Below are 16,430 nucleotides of genomic sequence, written 5' to 3'. Positions count from 1 at the left end.
GAAGAGACGGTAGTAGTTGGCGAAGCCCAGGAATCGTTGAATCGCCTTCAACCCGTCCGGACGGGGCCACTTTAAGACAGCAGAGAGCTTCTTGGGGTCCATTCTAAGACCTGTCTGGGAGATAATATAGCCGAGGAACGGAAGGGAGGTCTGCTCGAAGAGGCACTTCTCAAATTTGGCATAGAGGTGATTCTGCCTGAGCCTAAGCAGGACCTGACGAACATCCCTCCGGTGTGTGGGAAGGTCCGGAGAGAAGACCAAGATGTCGTCCAGATACACCATCACGCAGGAATATAGAAGGTCACGGAAGATGTCATTGACTAATTCTTGGAAGATGGCGGGAGCATTGCAGAGACCGAAGGGCATCACACGGTATTCATAGTGACCGTCCCTGGTATTGAATGCCGTCTTCCACTCGTCTTCTTGAAGGATCCGGACCAGGTTATACGCCCCACGTAGATCCAGCTTGGAAAAGATCCTAGCACCCTTAAGGCGGTCAAACAATTTGGAGATGAGCGGCAGGGGGTATTTGTTTTTGACCGTGATTTGGTAGAGTCCTCTATAGTCTATACAGGGGCGTAGTGAACCATCCTTCTTCTTTACGAAGAAGAATTCGGCTCCAGCCGGGGAGGTAGATTTCCAGATGAATCCCCTAGCCAGATTCTCCTTAATGTATTCCGACATGGCCCGGGTTTCGGCCGACGACAACTGGTAAATACGCCCACGGGGTGGAGTGGAACCGGGTACCAGGTTGATCGGGCAATCATATGGCCTATGAGGTGGCAGTGTCTCTGCTTCCTTTTTGTCGAAGACATCTGCATAGGACCAGTAAGGTGCCGGTAAACCGGGTAGATTAGCCGGGGTGGGTGGCGGACGAACCGGGCGGACCGGGACCAGGCAGGTCTTATGGCAATCCTGCCCCCAACGGAGAACTTCACTGGATTGCCAATTCAGCAAGGGTTCATGTCTCTGAAGCCAGGGTAGACCTAGCAATAGGGAGTGAGACAGACCGGAAAGCACATGGAAGGAGATCGTCTCAGAGTGCAGCATTCCCACCTGCAGGGTTATAGGACGAGCAGGATGGTCACCGGAAGGAGTCTTCCATCCACGGAGGCGACTGCCAATGGTTCAGCCAGAGGTTTGGTGGGAATGTGATATTTTTCTACCAGGGACTGGGAAATGAGGTTTCCAGCAGCTCCGGAATCCAGGTGTGCAATTTCAAAGTAGCGGTTCTCTCCCCAGGAGATAGAGATGGATAAAGTCAAGGATGGAGAGGATTTACTTTTGCCTAAGACGACCTCTCCGAACGGTCCTAGATTCTGGAGTTTCCCGGCTTCACCGGGCAGGAACGGATCCGGTGCTCCTTACTACCACAGTAGAAACAGATCCCCTCGGCTCGGCGTGTCTCTTGGCGAGATTTGACCATCTTGGTCTGGTCGATCTGCATAGGTTCGGGCGAGCGTGCCCGGGAAATTTCTGATTGGGAAGCCGGTCTCTGGAAAACAGGAGCAAGACGAGGAAATCCTCTTTCCCGGGTAGACTCCTTAGCACGTTCTAGGAAACGAATGTCACTCTGGGTTGCTAGTGACACCAGGTCATTCAGGGTGGTAGGAATGTCCCAGCCGGCTAACTCGTCCTTAATCCGACCAGAAAGACCCTTCCAGAAAATGGCCACCAGGGCCTCATTGTCCCAGGCAAGCTCAGAAGCGAGGGTATGGAACCGTATGGCATATTGGCCCACGGTGAGACTCCCTTGGCGGAGACGTAGCAGAGAGGAGGCAGAAGAGGATTTTCTTCCTGGTTCATCGAAGACTTTCCGGAAAGCAGCGAGGAAAGATGATAAATCGGACACCAGGGGATCCCCTCTCTCCCACAGGGGATTTAGCCATGCCAGTGCTTCTCCAGTGAGATGGGACAAGATGAATGACACCTTGGCCCGGTCGGAGATGAACTGGTGTGCCAAGAGTTCAAAGTGCAGGGTGCACTGGTTTATGAAACCTCGAGCTAAAGCGGGGTTGCCAGCAAAACGAGGAGGTGCCGAGAGCCGGGGTCCATAGCCGGACGCCATAATAGGACTGGGTTGCGGTGCCGCGGAAGCAGGCGCTGCTTGACCAGAGACAGACACAGACGGGTCGGACAATGCGCCTAGGCGAGAGTTAACAGACCGCAGTAAGGACAGGACCGACTCCTGTTGAACTCTCTGACGTAAGACCTCCTGCTGCAGGTCGGAGATTGCGGGGGTCTGGGGGCCACCGAGTTCCATGGCCCGAGCATACTGTTACGGATCCGGATGGTGGAACTTCTGTGCTGCGGTGCAAGGAGGGACCCAGAGGGGCGTAACTAGGTATCAACTCAATCGACTCCATGACCAGGGAGGGTCCGAGCAGAGGGACCAGGTGCTACTCTGGGGACGACCTTGTAAGGGAGCAGGTGACTCCCATGGTACAGATGGCAGGGACTGACCGGTATTGCAGATGGGCACAGCAGGCAGGCTGACGAGTGATCCGGGTGGATGGACTGGCAGACACGGCAGGCGAAAGACGGGAGCCTCTAGGTAGGCTGTCAGGTGGTCACGGCAGGTGACAGGCAGGAGCCTCTAGGTAGGCTGTCAGTTGGTCACGGCAAGTGACGGGCAGGAGCCTCCAGGTAGGCTGACAGGTGGTCACGGCAAGTGACAGGCAGGAGCCTCTAGGTAGGCTGTCAGGTGGTCATGGCAAGTGACAGGCAGGAGCCTCCAGGTAGGCTGACAGGTGGTCATGGCAAGTGACAGGCAGGAGCCTCCAGGTAGGCTGACAGGTGGTCATGGCAAGTGACAGGCAGGAGCCTCTAGGTAGGCAGTCAGGTGGTCACGGCAAGTGACGGGCAGGAGCCTCCAGGTAGGCTGACAGGTGGTTACGGCAAGTAGTAAGGAGGTGCTTCCAGATAAGCAGGTGGGCAAAGCCCATAGACAGACTGGCGGACTGAACGGAAGACAGACTGTCGGGCTGGAGAGGAGTCAGGCTGGCGGACTGGACTGGTAGTCAGGCTGGCGGGCAGGACTAGTAGTCAGGCTAGCAGCGGGACCTGAGGGCTGAAGCAGAGGTAAGTACACTGTGCAACAACTATTGCTCGGGCACCTCCATTTTGGAGGAGGTGCCTCATATATGGGAGGACCTCCGGCAATTGGCCGGGGAATCCTTAGGGCGGTGCGCGCGGCCCCTTTAAGAGGGAGGGAGTGTGCGCGCTCACTAAGCACCGTGCCCGGGAAGCTGCGCGCGCCGGCAGCAGCAGGAAGAGGAGCGCTGGAGAACGCCGGGCGGGGAGTGCGGCGGTGAGGGGGGCGGCGTCTCTGCCTGGCCGGGGGCAGAGATGCCGATGCTACACAATGCCATAACTTAGTATTTTGTATCATAACCTCTTGCTTTAATTACTGCACCACACCGAAGGCGCAATCAAGCCACTAGGGTATTCAAGACATCTTGCTCCATTCCATTTGCAAATCTGCAAACAATTCATCCTTCATTGCTCTAATTCATCCCAAAGGTGCTCTGTAGGGTTGAAATCAGGTGATTGGCATGGCCATTGCAACCGGTGAACATTTTTCTTTGCCAACCAATTTTTGACTAAATTCAAGTTGGACCTTCTAGTCCTTTGCAGAGATGAAAGGGTTTTTGACTGGAACTCGTGCATTCAACCCTACTGCTCGTAGCTGTCACACCACAGTTAGGCGACTCACTTTGACCCCATATTCTTCTTTCATTTCATGGAAAATCTATACAGCACTTTTATGGACATCAGATACTGACTTTTTCTTAATAATCTGATCAACTCTGGAGGAAGTTTTCCGTGGTCGTCCATTACTAGATTTGTCAGCTGTTCCATAACCTTCCTTTTCTTTCTTTAATATACGTGACATTTGACTCTGAGAACAGTTAAATTCCATAGTTGAATTATTTTTAGCTTTTGCCTGACTTCACTCTCAGAATAATAAGCTTCCTGACATCTGGTAATAAATTTGGCTTTGTCTTTACAATGTTTTAACCTAAAAACACAAACATAAAAAAAAAAAAATTAGGCAAAATTCGACTACTCATGACAAAATATGCAAAACATTTGGCCCAGCAAATGTTGAAAACTAACACATAAAGAGTCAAACACAATTTTCGTCCTTATAGCTGACAACCATTTGCTTTCAATCTACTAAAATCACCAGGAAAATGGCATCACAACAACCAGACAGAGGTAATAACACTTAAAAAAAAAATGCTAAACTTTTGGTCGCCACTGTATATACATCTTTATAATCTGTCTACATATTTTACCTGCTTAAGTTTACCGCTGGTGAATGTTGGTGACAACACTGTCCGTATCCTTTTCCATTGATCATCAACAGCATTTGATACTGCAGATTCTAAAGGGCCATTAAGGCCAAAATTCTAAAAGGAAGCAATTTTTTTTAATTAATATAGATAACAAGAATCACTAGAAATATACAATATCATACCAGGATTTGGTTGAAGGACTTACCCTTCTGTTGGTAAATATAGTATAGCATTCCTTAACTAGGATGAACTTAATTATTGCGGGGTCCATTACTCCCAGCACCGGCTGTCTCCCATCATAGAACCTAGTTCAGAAAACAGATGTGTTCAAATAAATTGTGAGACCAGCACTATAGGCACAAGATGATTGCTTACATTTATCAATTAAAAGTTGAACAGTCTCAGCCGTGTACGTCAGTGATGAGATTACAGTACATGATCCTTTGTAATGTGTAATAAGCTCAGACTTACCTTACCGTTATTTCTATAGACAAAGGGATTTTACCAGGGTTTTAAGCTATTGACTATTCATAAAATGGGATAACGTATGAGAGCTGGAGTCCAAAGACTGGACCCCACTGATTCAGAAAATGGGGCCCTGTATAATGTTAAATGCAAAAGAGGTCAAGTGTGTGCACTTCCACTCATTCATAGTGTAAGGCAGAAATAGCCGAGCGCTGTACTCAGCTTTCTCCAGTAGTCCCATAATAGACAATGTATGGAGTGCCAATGTGTATGCTCGATCATGACTCCATTTAGACAGGCCTCTGCTGAGCTCCATTGTCTGAATAAATGGGGTTCCCAGTGATTAGTAAGCTATACTCTAGCTTTTGGATGAGGCATAACTTTCAATCTTGGTAAAAAAAAAACCTTTATCTAAAGAAATTGTGGTCACACATGTTTGAGCTAAGTAGACATTCTAAAGACTAATATATTTTATCTTTTAAAAGGAACCTGACTGCGGAGTCCAGCTTTGTCAATTCAGCCAGGTACGTTTTTCTTTGAAATGCAGCTTTTCAGAGAAAACACATTTAACCGCTTCCCGACCGCCCACTGTACATAAACGTCGGCGCTGCCTGGGCTCTGTGCAGCGCCGACGTTTATGAACGGTCGGTGGTCCCGCAGCCCTCAGGACCCCCAGGGTCCTGCAAGTGATGCGGTTGTGGTTCAGAGTGACAGCTCTGACAGGGGACATCATCGGGACCTGATTGGATCAGGTCCCAATGATGTTAACCCTTTTCTAGCTTCTATATGCCACGATCTATAGTGATCGCGGCATATAGAAGATAGTGAGAGGAGAGGGGGTCGTCCACTTACCTCTCCGACGGGCCCCTGATGTCTTCCAGGACCTGCCGTTGTTATGGCAGCTGGAGGTCACATGACCGCCTCCAGATCTGCCATATATGGTGTCCTGTTGAGCTCAGGCTGCAGCTGAGTCCAGCAGGAGACAGACAGTGTGAAACTGTCAGCAAACTTCTCATGCAATGCAATACATGTCTATTGCATTGCATGAGAACAGTGATTAGAAAAATAAAAATTAATGTCCCATACAGGGACTAAGTAAAAATGTAAAAAAAAGTCAAAAAAATGTTTTCAAACTGTTAAAAAAAAATCACAAAATAAATAAAAATAAATAAATAAAATATTAAACCAATAAATCCGTATATTTATGCAAAAACAAAGAGTACACATATTTGGTATAGCTGCATCCGAAACAACCCGATCTATAAAACTGTCACACTAATTAACTCCTTCTGTGCACACCGTAATAAAAATAAATAAAAAACGGAGCAAAAAACTATGCTTTTTCCTCATATCGCCAAACAAAAAGTGGAAAAAAATGCGATCAGAAAGCAAAATGGAAATAAAAATGGTACCGCTGAAAACGTCATCTTGTTCCGCAAAAAAAAGCCGCCATACAGCTCCATCAGCCGAAAAATAAAAAAGTTATAGCTCTCAGAAAAAAGCGATGCAAAAAAATATTTTTTCTATAAAATTGTTTTATTGTGTAAAAGCGCCAAAACATAAAAAAATATACAGTAAATGTAGTATCGCTGTAAATGTACTGACCCGAAGAATAACGCTGCCTTATCACTTTTACCACACGCAGAACGGCATAAAAAAAACCTCAAAAAACAATTCCTGAATTGTTGGTTTTTGTTAATTTTACCTCCCAAAAAACGGAATAGAAAGCGATCAAAAAATGTCACGTACTCAAAAATGGTACCAATAAAAATGTCAACTCGTCCCGCAAAAAACAAGCCATAATATGACTCAGTCAGCCGAAATATGGAAAAATTATAGCTCTCAAAATATGGCGATGCAAAAACTAGATTTTGCAAAAAAAGTGTCTTTTAGTGTGTGACAGCTGTCAGTCATAAAAACCCGATATAAATCTGGTATCTCTGTAATCACACCGACCCGAAGAATAGAGTAATCTCATCACTTATACCGCACGAGGAAAGGCGTAAAAAATAAATAAAACCAATTCTTCACCTGCTACTGATTTGTTTATTATGTCTCCCAAAGATCGCAGTAAGGCTCTGCTCACATTTATCCTGTGCTCTCTGCTGAGCGCTTACACCGGAGTTTCCGTGTAAATATCTGTAATACGTGATTCAGACGGAACCCATGATGGAAGATTCCCTGTAATGAGGCAGATATAGGCCACTGTGGATGCCATTTGGCCTGTGATCCCACGGTGTCATTTTTTTAAGCGTGCATAAAAATACGGTTGGCCAAAATTTTGTGCACTTCTGAAAAAAAGGACATCGCCAAACAGAGGCCAGACGGAGTCCAGAGTAACTCTGCTGCCTCATTATAGTGAATGGATCCTGCAGGGGTTTCATCTGAATTACATCACTTGGAAATTTAGATGGAAACCCCGATGTAAGTGCTCAGCCTAGAGCGCCGGATAAATGTTACGTAAAATGTTCCCAATAAAAGCTTCAACTTGGTCCTCAAAAAAAGCTAGTCCCCACTCAGGTCCGTCATCTGTTAAAAATATAAGGGACTTCCAAGTTACAGGTAGCAGAAAGTTCTCCAATTGTCAAATAGCGCTCCGTCCCTTCCAGATCTCGCCGTATGGCTAAGCGGTACGATACAGCCACATATGGGGTATTGCCACTTTTAGAAGAAATTGTGTGACACATTTCGGCACATTTTTACCCATTGCCCTGTGTGAAAATGTAAAATCTGAGGGTAAAACATTTTTTTGTGGTAAAAATACAATTATGTTTTCTTCACTGCCCAATGGTATAAATTAAAAAATTAAAAAATACTCACTACTTCCCTAGATGAATTCCTTGAGAGGTGTAGTTTACAAAATGGGGTCACTTGTGGGGGTTTCTGCTGTTTTGGCATGTCAGCGACTCTTCAAATGTGACAAGGTGTCTGCAACCTATCCCAGCCAACATAGCGCTCCTTTCTTTTCTGAACCCTGCCGTACACCAAAGCAGTGGTTTTCCCCCACATATGGGGTATCAGCGTACTCAGGAGAAATTGCAAAACAAATTTCATGGTGCAATTTCTCCTGTTATCCTTATGATAATGCATAATTAGGGGATGAAAAACATTTTTTGTGGGAAAAATGTGAAAATGTTATTTTTACGGCTCAATATTATAAACTTCTGTGAAGCACCTGGGGGTGCAAGGTGCTCACCACACATCTAGATAAGTTCCCTAAGGGGTCTAGTTTCCAAAATGGTGTCACTTGTGGGGGGTTTCCACTGTTTAGGCACATCAGGGGCTCCCCAAATGCAACATGGAGTCCGCTAATTATTCAAGCAAATTTTACATTCAAAAAGTCAAATGGCGCTCCTTCCCTTCCAAACCCTGCCGTGCACCCAAACAGTGGTTTTCCTCCACATATGGGGTATCGGCGTGTTCAGAAGAAATTGCACAATAAATTTCATGGTGCAATTTATCCTATTACCCTTATGATAATGCAAAATTAAGGGATGAAAAATGTTTTTGTGGGAAAAATGTGAAAATTTTATTTTTACGGCTCAATATTATAAACCTCTGTGAAGCACCTGGGGGTGCAAGGTGCTCACCACACATCTAGATAAGTTCCCTAAGGGGTCTAGTTTCCAAAATGGTGTCACTTGTGGGGGTTTCCACTGTTTAGGCACATCAGGAGCTCTCCAAACGCAACATGGCGTATGCTAATTATTCAAACAAATTTTACATTCAAAAAGTCTAATGGCACTCCTTCCCTTCCGAACCCTGCAGTGCGCCAAACAGTGGTTTTCCCTCACATATGGAGTATCAGCGCTCTAATGAGAAATTGCACTACAAATTGTGTATTCCATTTTTTCCTGTTACCCTTGGGAAAATAAAAAAATTGGGTCTAAAATAACATTTTTGTGAAAAAAAGTTAAATGTTCATTGCTTTCTTCCACATTCCAAAAATTCCCGTGAAACACGTGAAGGGTTAATAAACTTCTTGAATGTGGTTTTGAGCACCTTGAGGGGTGCAGTTTTTAGAATGGTGTCACTTTTGGGTATTTTCTGTTATAAAGGCCCCTCAAAGTCACTTCAAATAAGATGTGGCCCCTAAAAAAATGTTTTTGTAAATTTTGTTGGAAAAATGAGAAATCGCTGGTCAACTTTTAACCCTTATAGCTTCCTAACAAAAAAACTATGGGTTCCAAAATTGTGCTGATGTAAAGTAGACATGTGGGAAATGTTATTTATTAACTATTTTGTGTGACATATCTCTCTGATTTAAGGGCATGAAAATTCAAAGTTTGAAAATTGCAAAATTTTCTAAATTTTTGCCAAATTTATGTTTTTTTCACAAATAAACGCAAGTGATATCGAAGAAATGTTACCACTATCATGAAGTACAATATGTCACGAAAAAACAATCTCAGAATCAGGGGAATCCGTTGAAGCGTTCCAGAGTAATTACTTCATAAAGTGACAGTGGTCAGAATTGAAAAAAATGGCCTGGTCACGAATGCAAAAACAGGCTCTGGCGCGAAGTGGTTAAAATATGGCCGGGGACTATACCGCTTGGATGACTGCTACAAGACGCCGGGCCCTGGTGGCTTGTCCCTACCCCACTTCCATCCTACATGTGTGTATAAGGAGAAACCTGTCACTCAAGAGGAGTGCCGGCAGGGACACACGAAGGGGACATACTTCTTGGACAAGACTCCCATATGGTATGGTCCCCAGCCAGCTTTTAAATGCATGATTTCTCTGAAATACTGCAGCGTTTCAGAGTAAAAGAGTAAAACACACCAGACTGAAATGACAGAACCAATGTCTGATTCATGCGGCCTGCGGTTTGGGCAGCACAAATCAGCTGTCAAGTTCCCTTTATGTCTACAATGACTATAATGTACAGATCTGTAGATCATATAAATGTATTCACAGAATATCACAACTGTATGTAAAAAATTAGCAAAATTATAATATATTAAATAAATACAAATAATGCTGGACACCAGAACCATTATATTGTGCTGTAGTACAAAACAATCCGTGAAACTCAATAAAGTCTTTTACATTGGTTGAGACTTTTAAAAGAGGACCATCGCACTCAGCAAGAGAGTAGATGCCATGTCCCATGATTTGGGAATTATTCAACAGTATTGCGCCATTATTGAGTTGTTTTATATTGCTGTATCATTGCTAGTCAATAAGGTTTGCTCTCTATAGAAGTTTGTCCTTTCTTTCTCGCTGTCTCTCTCTGATGTAGCTCTGATGTCAGTAACCCCTCCATTCTTCCACATTCTTCTTGTTAATTCACCATCCTCAGCCATGTTAGAAGCTCATGTGACCAAGTTGTCAAGCATTTTTCCAAGTGATGCTAAAGTCGCTTGGAAAAGCGCTTGATAACCTGCATGCAGAAATGCATGCAAAAACGCTTGACAAATGCTTCTACCCTGCAGCATTTCTGCATCATGGGCACATAGCCTTATAGCAGACTTATGGGAAAATTGCTGAGTCACATCAACAGCCTCTCTCAGCCTGCTTCTCTCTAACTACCACTAAAGGGAGCCCTAGGACAACTGTGTTCAGATTATGAAACCTATGCCAGAAAGAGAAACAAATACATTACAATTCTGTAAAGGCTTAATACATCTGTTTCTCTTGAAGAGCTGCAGGTTTTCCAAAAACTTAACTCTGAGAGAGAATGCATAGTACGTGATATTAAAGCCAAGACAGAAGCAAGAATTGTACAAATAGCCAAGACATCATCTCGCATTGCTGGGTCCGCCAGACAGTCAAACAATCATCAAAGTCACGCTCTTCGAAATCTTCAACCCTCAGTGAACAGCTTATAAGAGCACATGCAGAAGCCAAAGCTACTAAGGTACAAGCTGCTTTCGCGCAAAAGAAAACTAAAATGGAAGTGGAAGCAGCATGCAAGAAGACAGAAATGGCAGCTGAAGAAGCACGCAGGAAGGCAGAAATGGAAGCCAGCGCAGCACGCAATAAGGCAGAAATAAAGGCCCAAGAAGAGGAATGTGAACACGCCACAGCCATGGCAAGGTTAAAGGTCCTGGAACAAGCTATCAGTGGGAGCCAAAGAGACAGCATCAGTTTAAGTGATTTTGATACGGAAGACCAAGTGATGGTCGAGCACTAAAATGTTCGGGTACTCGTTGCTCGGATCAAGCAAATTAAAATGCTTGCGTGCTCGACCCGAGCAACGAGCCCAATGTAAGTCTATGGGAAAACTGCCCAAATCGATGGGAACAGTGCTCAAATGACATGGGAACAGCATGGGGAAACCCATGGAAGCATCTCTGACTCCTTGGTGTCTGCTGTGAACAATGTGGTCAGAGTTTTACGCCACTTTTACAGGCTCACAATAAAACATACAAAAACTAATCCAAAATGGATTTTCCTGGCGCTTTACACTTTGTACAGAATTATTGGGCAATTATTAGGCAAGTTGTATTTTAGAGGATTATTTTTATTATTGCTCAACAACTATGTTCTCAATCAACCCAAAAGACTCATAAATATCCAAGCTTAATATTTTTGGAAGTGGGAGTGGTTTTTTTTTTAGATTTTGCTATCTTAGGAGGATATCTGTTTGTGCAAGTAACTTTTACTGTGCCGAATTATTAGGCAACTTAATAAAAACCAAATATAATCCCATCTCACTTGCTTATTTTCACCAGGTAAACCAATATCAGTGCACAAAATTTAGAAATAAGCATTTCTGACATGTAAAAAAAAAAAAAAATTAGTGATCAATATAGCCACCTTTCTTTATGATGACACTCAACAGCCTTCCATCCATAGATTCTCTCAGTTGCTTGATCTGTTTTCGATCAACATTGCGTGCAACAGCCACCACAGCCTCCCAGACACTGTTTCTAGAGGTGTACTGTTTTCCCTCCCTGTAGAACTCACATTTTATGATGGACCACAGGTTCTCTATGGGGTTCAGATCAAGTGAACAAGGGGGCCATGTCATTATTTTTTCTTCTTTTAGACCTTTACTGGCCAGCCACGCTGTGGAGTAGTTGGATGCATGTGATGGAGCATTGTCCTGCATGAAAATCATGTTATAATTGAACAATACCGACTTCTTCCTGTACCACTGCTTGAAGAAGTTGTCTTCCAGAAACTGGCAGTAGGTCTGGAAGTTGAGCTTCACTCCATCCTCAACCTGAAAAGGTCCCACAAGTTCATCTTTGATGATACCAGCCCATACCAGTACCCCACCTCCACCTTGCTGGCGTCTGAGTCGGAGTGGAGCTCTCTGCCCTTAACAGATCCAGCCTCTGGCCCATAAAGAGTCACTCTCATTTTATCAGTCTATAAAACCTTTGAAAAATCAGTCTTAAGATATTTCTTGGCCCATTCTTGACGTTTTATCTTATGTTTCTTGTTCAAAGGTGGTCGTTTTTCAGCCTTCCTTACCTTTGCCATGTCCCTGAGTATCACACACCTTGTGCTTTTTGATACTCCAGTAACGTTGCAGCTCTGACATATGGCAAAACTGGTGGCGAAAGGCATCTTGGCAGCTTCACGCTTGATTTTCCTCAATTCATGGGCAGTTATTTTGCGCCTTTTTTGGCCAACACGCTTCTTGCGACCCTGTTGGCTATTTGCCATGAAACGCTTGATTGTTCGGTGATCACGCTTCAAAAGTTTGGAAATTTCAAGACTGCTGCATCCCTTCAAGACATCTCACAATTTTGGACTTTTCAGAGCCCGTCAAATCTCTCTTCTGACCCATTTTGCCAAAGGAAAGTAAGTTGCCTAATAATTAAGCACACCTTATATAGGGTGTTGATGTCATTAGTCAACACCCCTCCTCATTACAGAGATGCACATCACCAGATTTACTTAATTGGTAGTTGGCTCTCAAGCCTATGCAGCTTGGAGTAGGACAACATGTATAAAAAGTATCATGTGATCAAAATACTCATTTGCCTAATAATTCGGCGCACAGTGTACATGTGAGAAAGGGGTATACATCGCAAAAATAATTACAAAAATCTTGAACAAAAATGTGACAGCGACTGGTACAGCAGAGGAGAGGACCCTGCCCGCGAAGGCTCACAGTCTACAAGGGATGGGTGAGGATACAGTAGGTGAGGATAGAACTGGTCATGCAGCGGTATGTTGGAGCGAGGGTTACTGCAGGTTGTACGCTTGTCGGAAGAGGTGGGTCTTCAGGTGCCTTTTGAAGGTTTCAACAGTAGGGTCAGAAATGTTGGGATAGAGAGTTCCAGAGTAGGGGGGATGTATGGGAGAAATCTTGTATGCGATTGGGGGAAGAGGAGATAAGAGGAGAGTAGAGAAGAAGATCTTGTGAGGATCTGAGGTTGCATACAGGTAAGTACCGGGAGACTAGGTCACAGATGTATGGAGGAGACAGGTTGTGGATGGCTTTGCATGCCAAGGATAGGGTTTTGAACTGGAGTCTCTGGGCAATGAGGAGCCAGTGAAAGGATTGACAGAGGAGAGGCCAAGGAATAGTGAGGGGACCGGTGGATTAGTCGAGCAACAGAGTTTAGGATAGATTGGAGAGGTGCGAGAGTGTTAGAAGTGAGGCCATAGAGCAGGAGGTTGCAGTAGTCGAGGCGGGAGATGATGAGGGCGTGCACTAGTGCTTTTGTAGATTCGTGGTTGAGAAAAGTGTGGATCCAGGAGATTTTTTTTATTTGGAGTCGGCATGTTCCTCACCCTGATCCTCCTTCCTCTCACCATTCCGAGTGCCCTGAGACAACTGATCCGATACTTGGACACTCCGAGAGCTGTTTTGTTCATCTTTCCATTTATAGATTCTGGCCTCTCGCTCGGTCCGCTAATAAGTGGAAAGAGCTTGGATATGTGGTTTGAAGGAGAGAGTCCAGGGTTACCCGAAGAGCTGTTCACATTTCCATTTATAGATTTGGGCCTCTCGCTTGGTCCGCTTCAAGCAGTTCAACAGAAAATCGCATGGTGATGGTGACGGTGGGAAAGTGCAATTACTGTCGCAAGAGGTGGATGATCATGAGACACAATGGGCAGAAAGTCAGGAGGAGGACCAGGGTGCGGAAGTGGAAAATGAAGCTGTGGACGACGAAGTCACTGACCCATCCTGGCAAAGGGACATGTAGAATGAGGACAGCAGCACACAGGGAGAGGGAGGCATAGCACCACAATAGGCAGGAACAAGCAGTGTGGTGGCCACAAACACAAGGCGGGCAACTGTTCCCCGGAACACCAACACGACGGAAGTTGCCAGTACAACTTCTCAAATCTGGTTCATTTTTAAAGACTGTTTAGATAACCCCAAAAAGGCCATTTAAAACATCTGCCAGGCCAGCATCAGCAAGAGCGCCAAAACTACAAGCCTGACTACCAGCATGCTCAGGCACATGACAGCAAAGCACCTGACTAGCTGGGTTGATCGCTAGGGTCCAGAAACAGTGTCTGCGGGTGACACCACTGCCTGTTCCGCTGTTGTGCGTGCACGCCAATCCCCTGTCCATGGTGCATGCGTAGATGCCTCCCGTCCTGCACCTGTCGTTGCAGACTTTCAACCATCACCATCCATGTCCTTGTCGCAGCACAGCTTTCAGTTGTCCATACCTCAGTCCTTGGAATGCAAGTGCAAGTATGCTGCCAAACACCCACCCATCCACAGGCCGCAATACTAAACTGCCACATTTCTGGACTGCTTGCACTAGAAATTTTGCCTTTTAGGCTTGTGAAGGCAGAAGGTTTCCACAACCTCATGGCGGTGGCCGGGGCTCGGTACTTGGTCCCTAGCCACCAATATTTTACCCGGTGTCGTCCCTGCCTTACACAACCACGGGTCCCAGAACATTACCCGTACCCTTCCCAGCGCAGTTAGCGGGAAGGACCACCTAACCACAAACACGTGGACAAGTGAATGTGGCCAGGGACGGTACATCTCACTGATGCATTTTAACTGGGTTAATATTGTGGAAGCCGGGACCTAGTGGGACCCTGGGATGGAAAATGTCTTCCCGATGCATAGGATTGAGTGCCTTGGGTCAATCAAGGTACAACACAATATTCACAAGGTAGACAGCAGCAGTAGTCAGTCTCCTAATCTACAAGCAAATTATTCATGATGATAGAGGCCACCATCTCCTTAGCTTGCTGCTAGTATTTTTCTGTGGGAATCAGCTTGGCTCCAACCAGCTTGGAATATTGCCAGTGAGCTGTGGCACGACACCATGTTATTAGTAGTGCCCCCATTACCAGTAGCAAAGCCATCCACAATTTCTTTCTCAGGAATTTTATTTGGTAGACTGAGTGGCTGGCCAAATACATTAGTTTCTCACAAACGAGCTGAAGATACTGAGTGGCAGTAGGTGCAAGTTCCTCCAGAATGTTAGACTGGAGATTACATAAGGGAATATATCAGGAGAGATTAGCTCAGAGATGTACGGAGGATTAAGGTTATGGATGGCTTTGTAGGTCAATGTTAGTAGTTTGAACTGGATACGCTGGGCAATTGGGAGCCAGTGAACGGATCTTATAGATTGCAATCTTTTAGATTGCTGGAGCCGGTTCACAGAAAATAACAGCCATAGAGTGTCCGGGAACCTTCCCACAGACTTTTCTTAGCCAGGGCTGCTTCTCGTCAGGGTTGGACGGGCCCACTAGAGAACCGGAGACTCCTCCAGGTCGCCCTATGAATAAGGGTGTTGTATACACCAGAAACACGTCAGGTTTCTGAGGTTTCATTTTAGTATGTTTTAGTTTTTTCTTCAATAAAGAACAATTTTTAATTATTTCCTGTTGGATGTGCCGGTGGATTTCCCTTTTCTTTTTCATTTGCTTGTGATCACCAATGGGTGCGGCACCCTCAGGATGGATTCCGGCTGACATATAGTTTTGAAATAGACAACGTGGCAAGCTTTCTACATTTCCTCTCCCCTCTTCCCTTCTACGCCATTTTCCTTGGTCGTCTCCCATGAAGTCCACTTTGGATCAAACAACGACGGATGGTGCGATCTGACACTGATGTTACTTGAGCTTGAAGTTCACCTTTAATCTCTTTAGAAGTTATCCTGGGCTCTTTTGTTACCATTCATATTATCCGTCTCTTTGATTTGTCATCAATTTTCCTCCTGCGGCCACGTCCAGGGAGGTTGGCTACAGTCCCATGGATCTTAAATTTCTGAATAATATGTTCAACTGTAGTCACAGGAACATCAAGCTGCTTGGAGATGGTCTTATAACTTTTTAACATGCTTATCTATAATTTTCTTTCTAATCTCCTGAGACAACTCTTTCCTTTGCTTCCTCTGGTCCATGTTGAGTGTGGTACACACCATGTCACCAAACAGCACAGTGAGTATCTGTAGCCCTATATACAGGCCCACTGACTGATTACAAGATTGTAGACACCTGTGATGTTAATTAGTGGACACAACTTGATTTAACAAGTCCCTTTTGTCACATTATTTTCAGAGGTACCATCATTTCTGTCCAGGCCTATTTCATGAGTTTAATTTTTTTTTAAATCCCGTGGAAGCAGGGTTGAAAAGCAATGTCTGACTTTCATTTGTTCATTTTCATAGATTTTTAATGTATTATTACTTTTGCCAGATTCAAGTTATTTCTGTGACCATTGTGGGTTTTTCTTTCATTAAACGAGGGGTATCAACAATTTTGACCACGTGTGTA

At 44.8% G+C, this 16,430-nt stretch overlaps 1 protein-coding gene across 3 annotated transcripts in view; it reads right to left on the bottom strand.

Moving 5' to 3' along the window:
* LOC141156683 (cytochrome P450 3A8-like) overlaps nt 1–16,430 on the bottom strand; it is a 476,433-nt gene that overhangs the window by 90,840 nt on the left and 369,163 nt on the right. For all 3 annotated transcript variants that reach the window (XM_073642945.1, XM_073642936.1, XM_073642955.1), the window contains 2 exons: nt 4,507–4,606; nt 4,302–4,415 (listed from right to left, as the gene is read on the bottom strand). In XM_073642945.1, coding sequence (XP_073499046.1) covers nt 4,302–4,415; nt 4,507–4,606 — 214 coding nt within the window. The remainder of the gene's footprint in view (nt 1–4,301; nt 4,416–4,506; nt 4,607–16,430) is intronic.

Source organism: Phyllobates terribilis, unplaced genomic scaffold (assembly GCF_046119375.1).
Source record: "Phyllobates terribilis strain yellow unplaced genomic scaffold, ASM4611937v1 Scaffold_1__5_contigs__length_1240528914, whole genome shotgun sequence".
NCBI lineage: Eukaryota > Metazoa > Chordata > Amphibia > Anura > Dendrobatidae > Phyllobates > Phyllobates terribilis.
The sequence above is the reverse complement of the archived record's forward strand: the minus strand, read 5'-3'. Positions and strand labels throughout refer to the sequence as shown.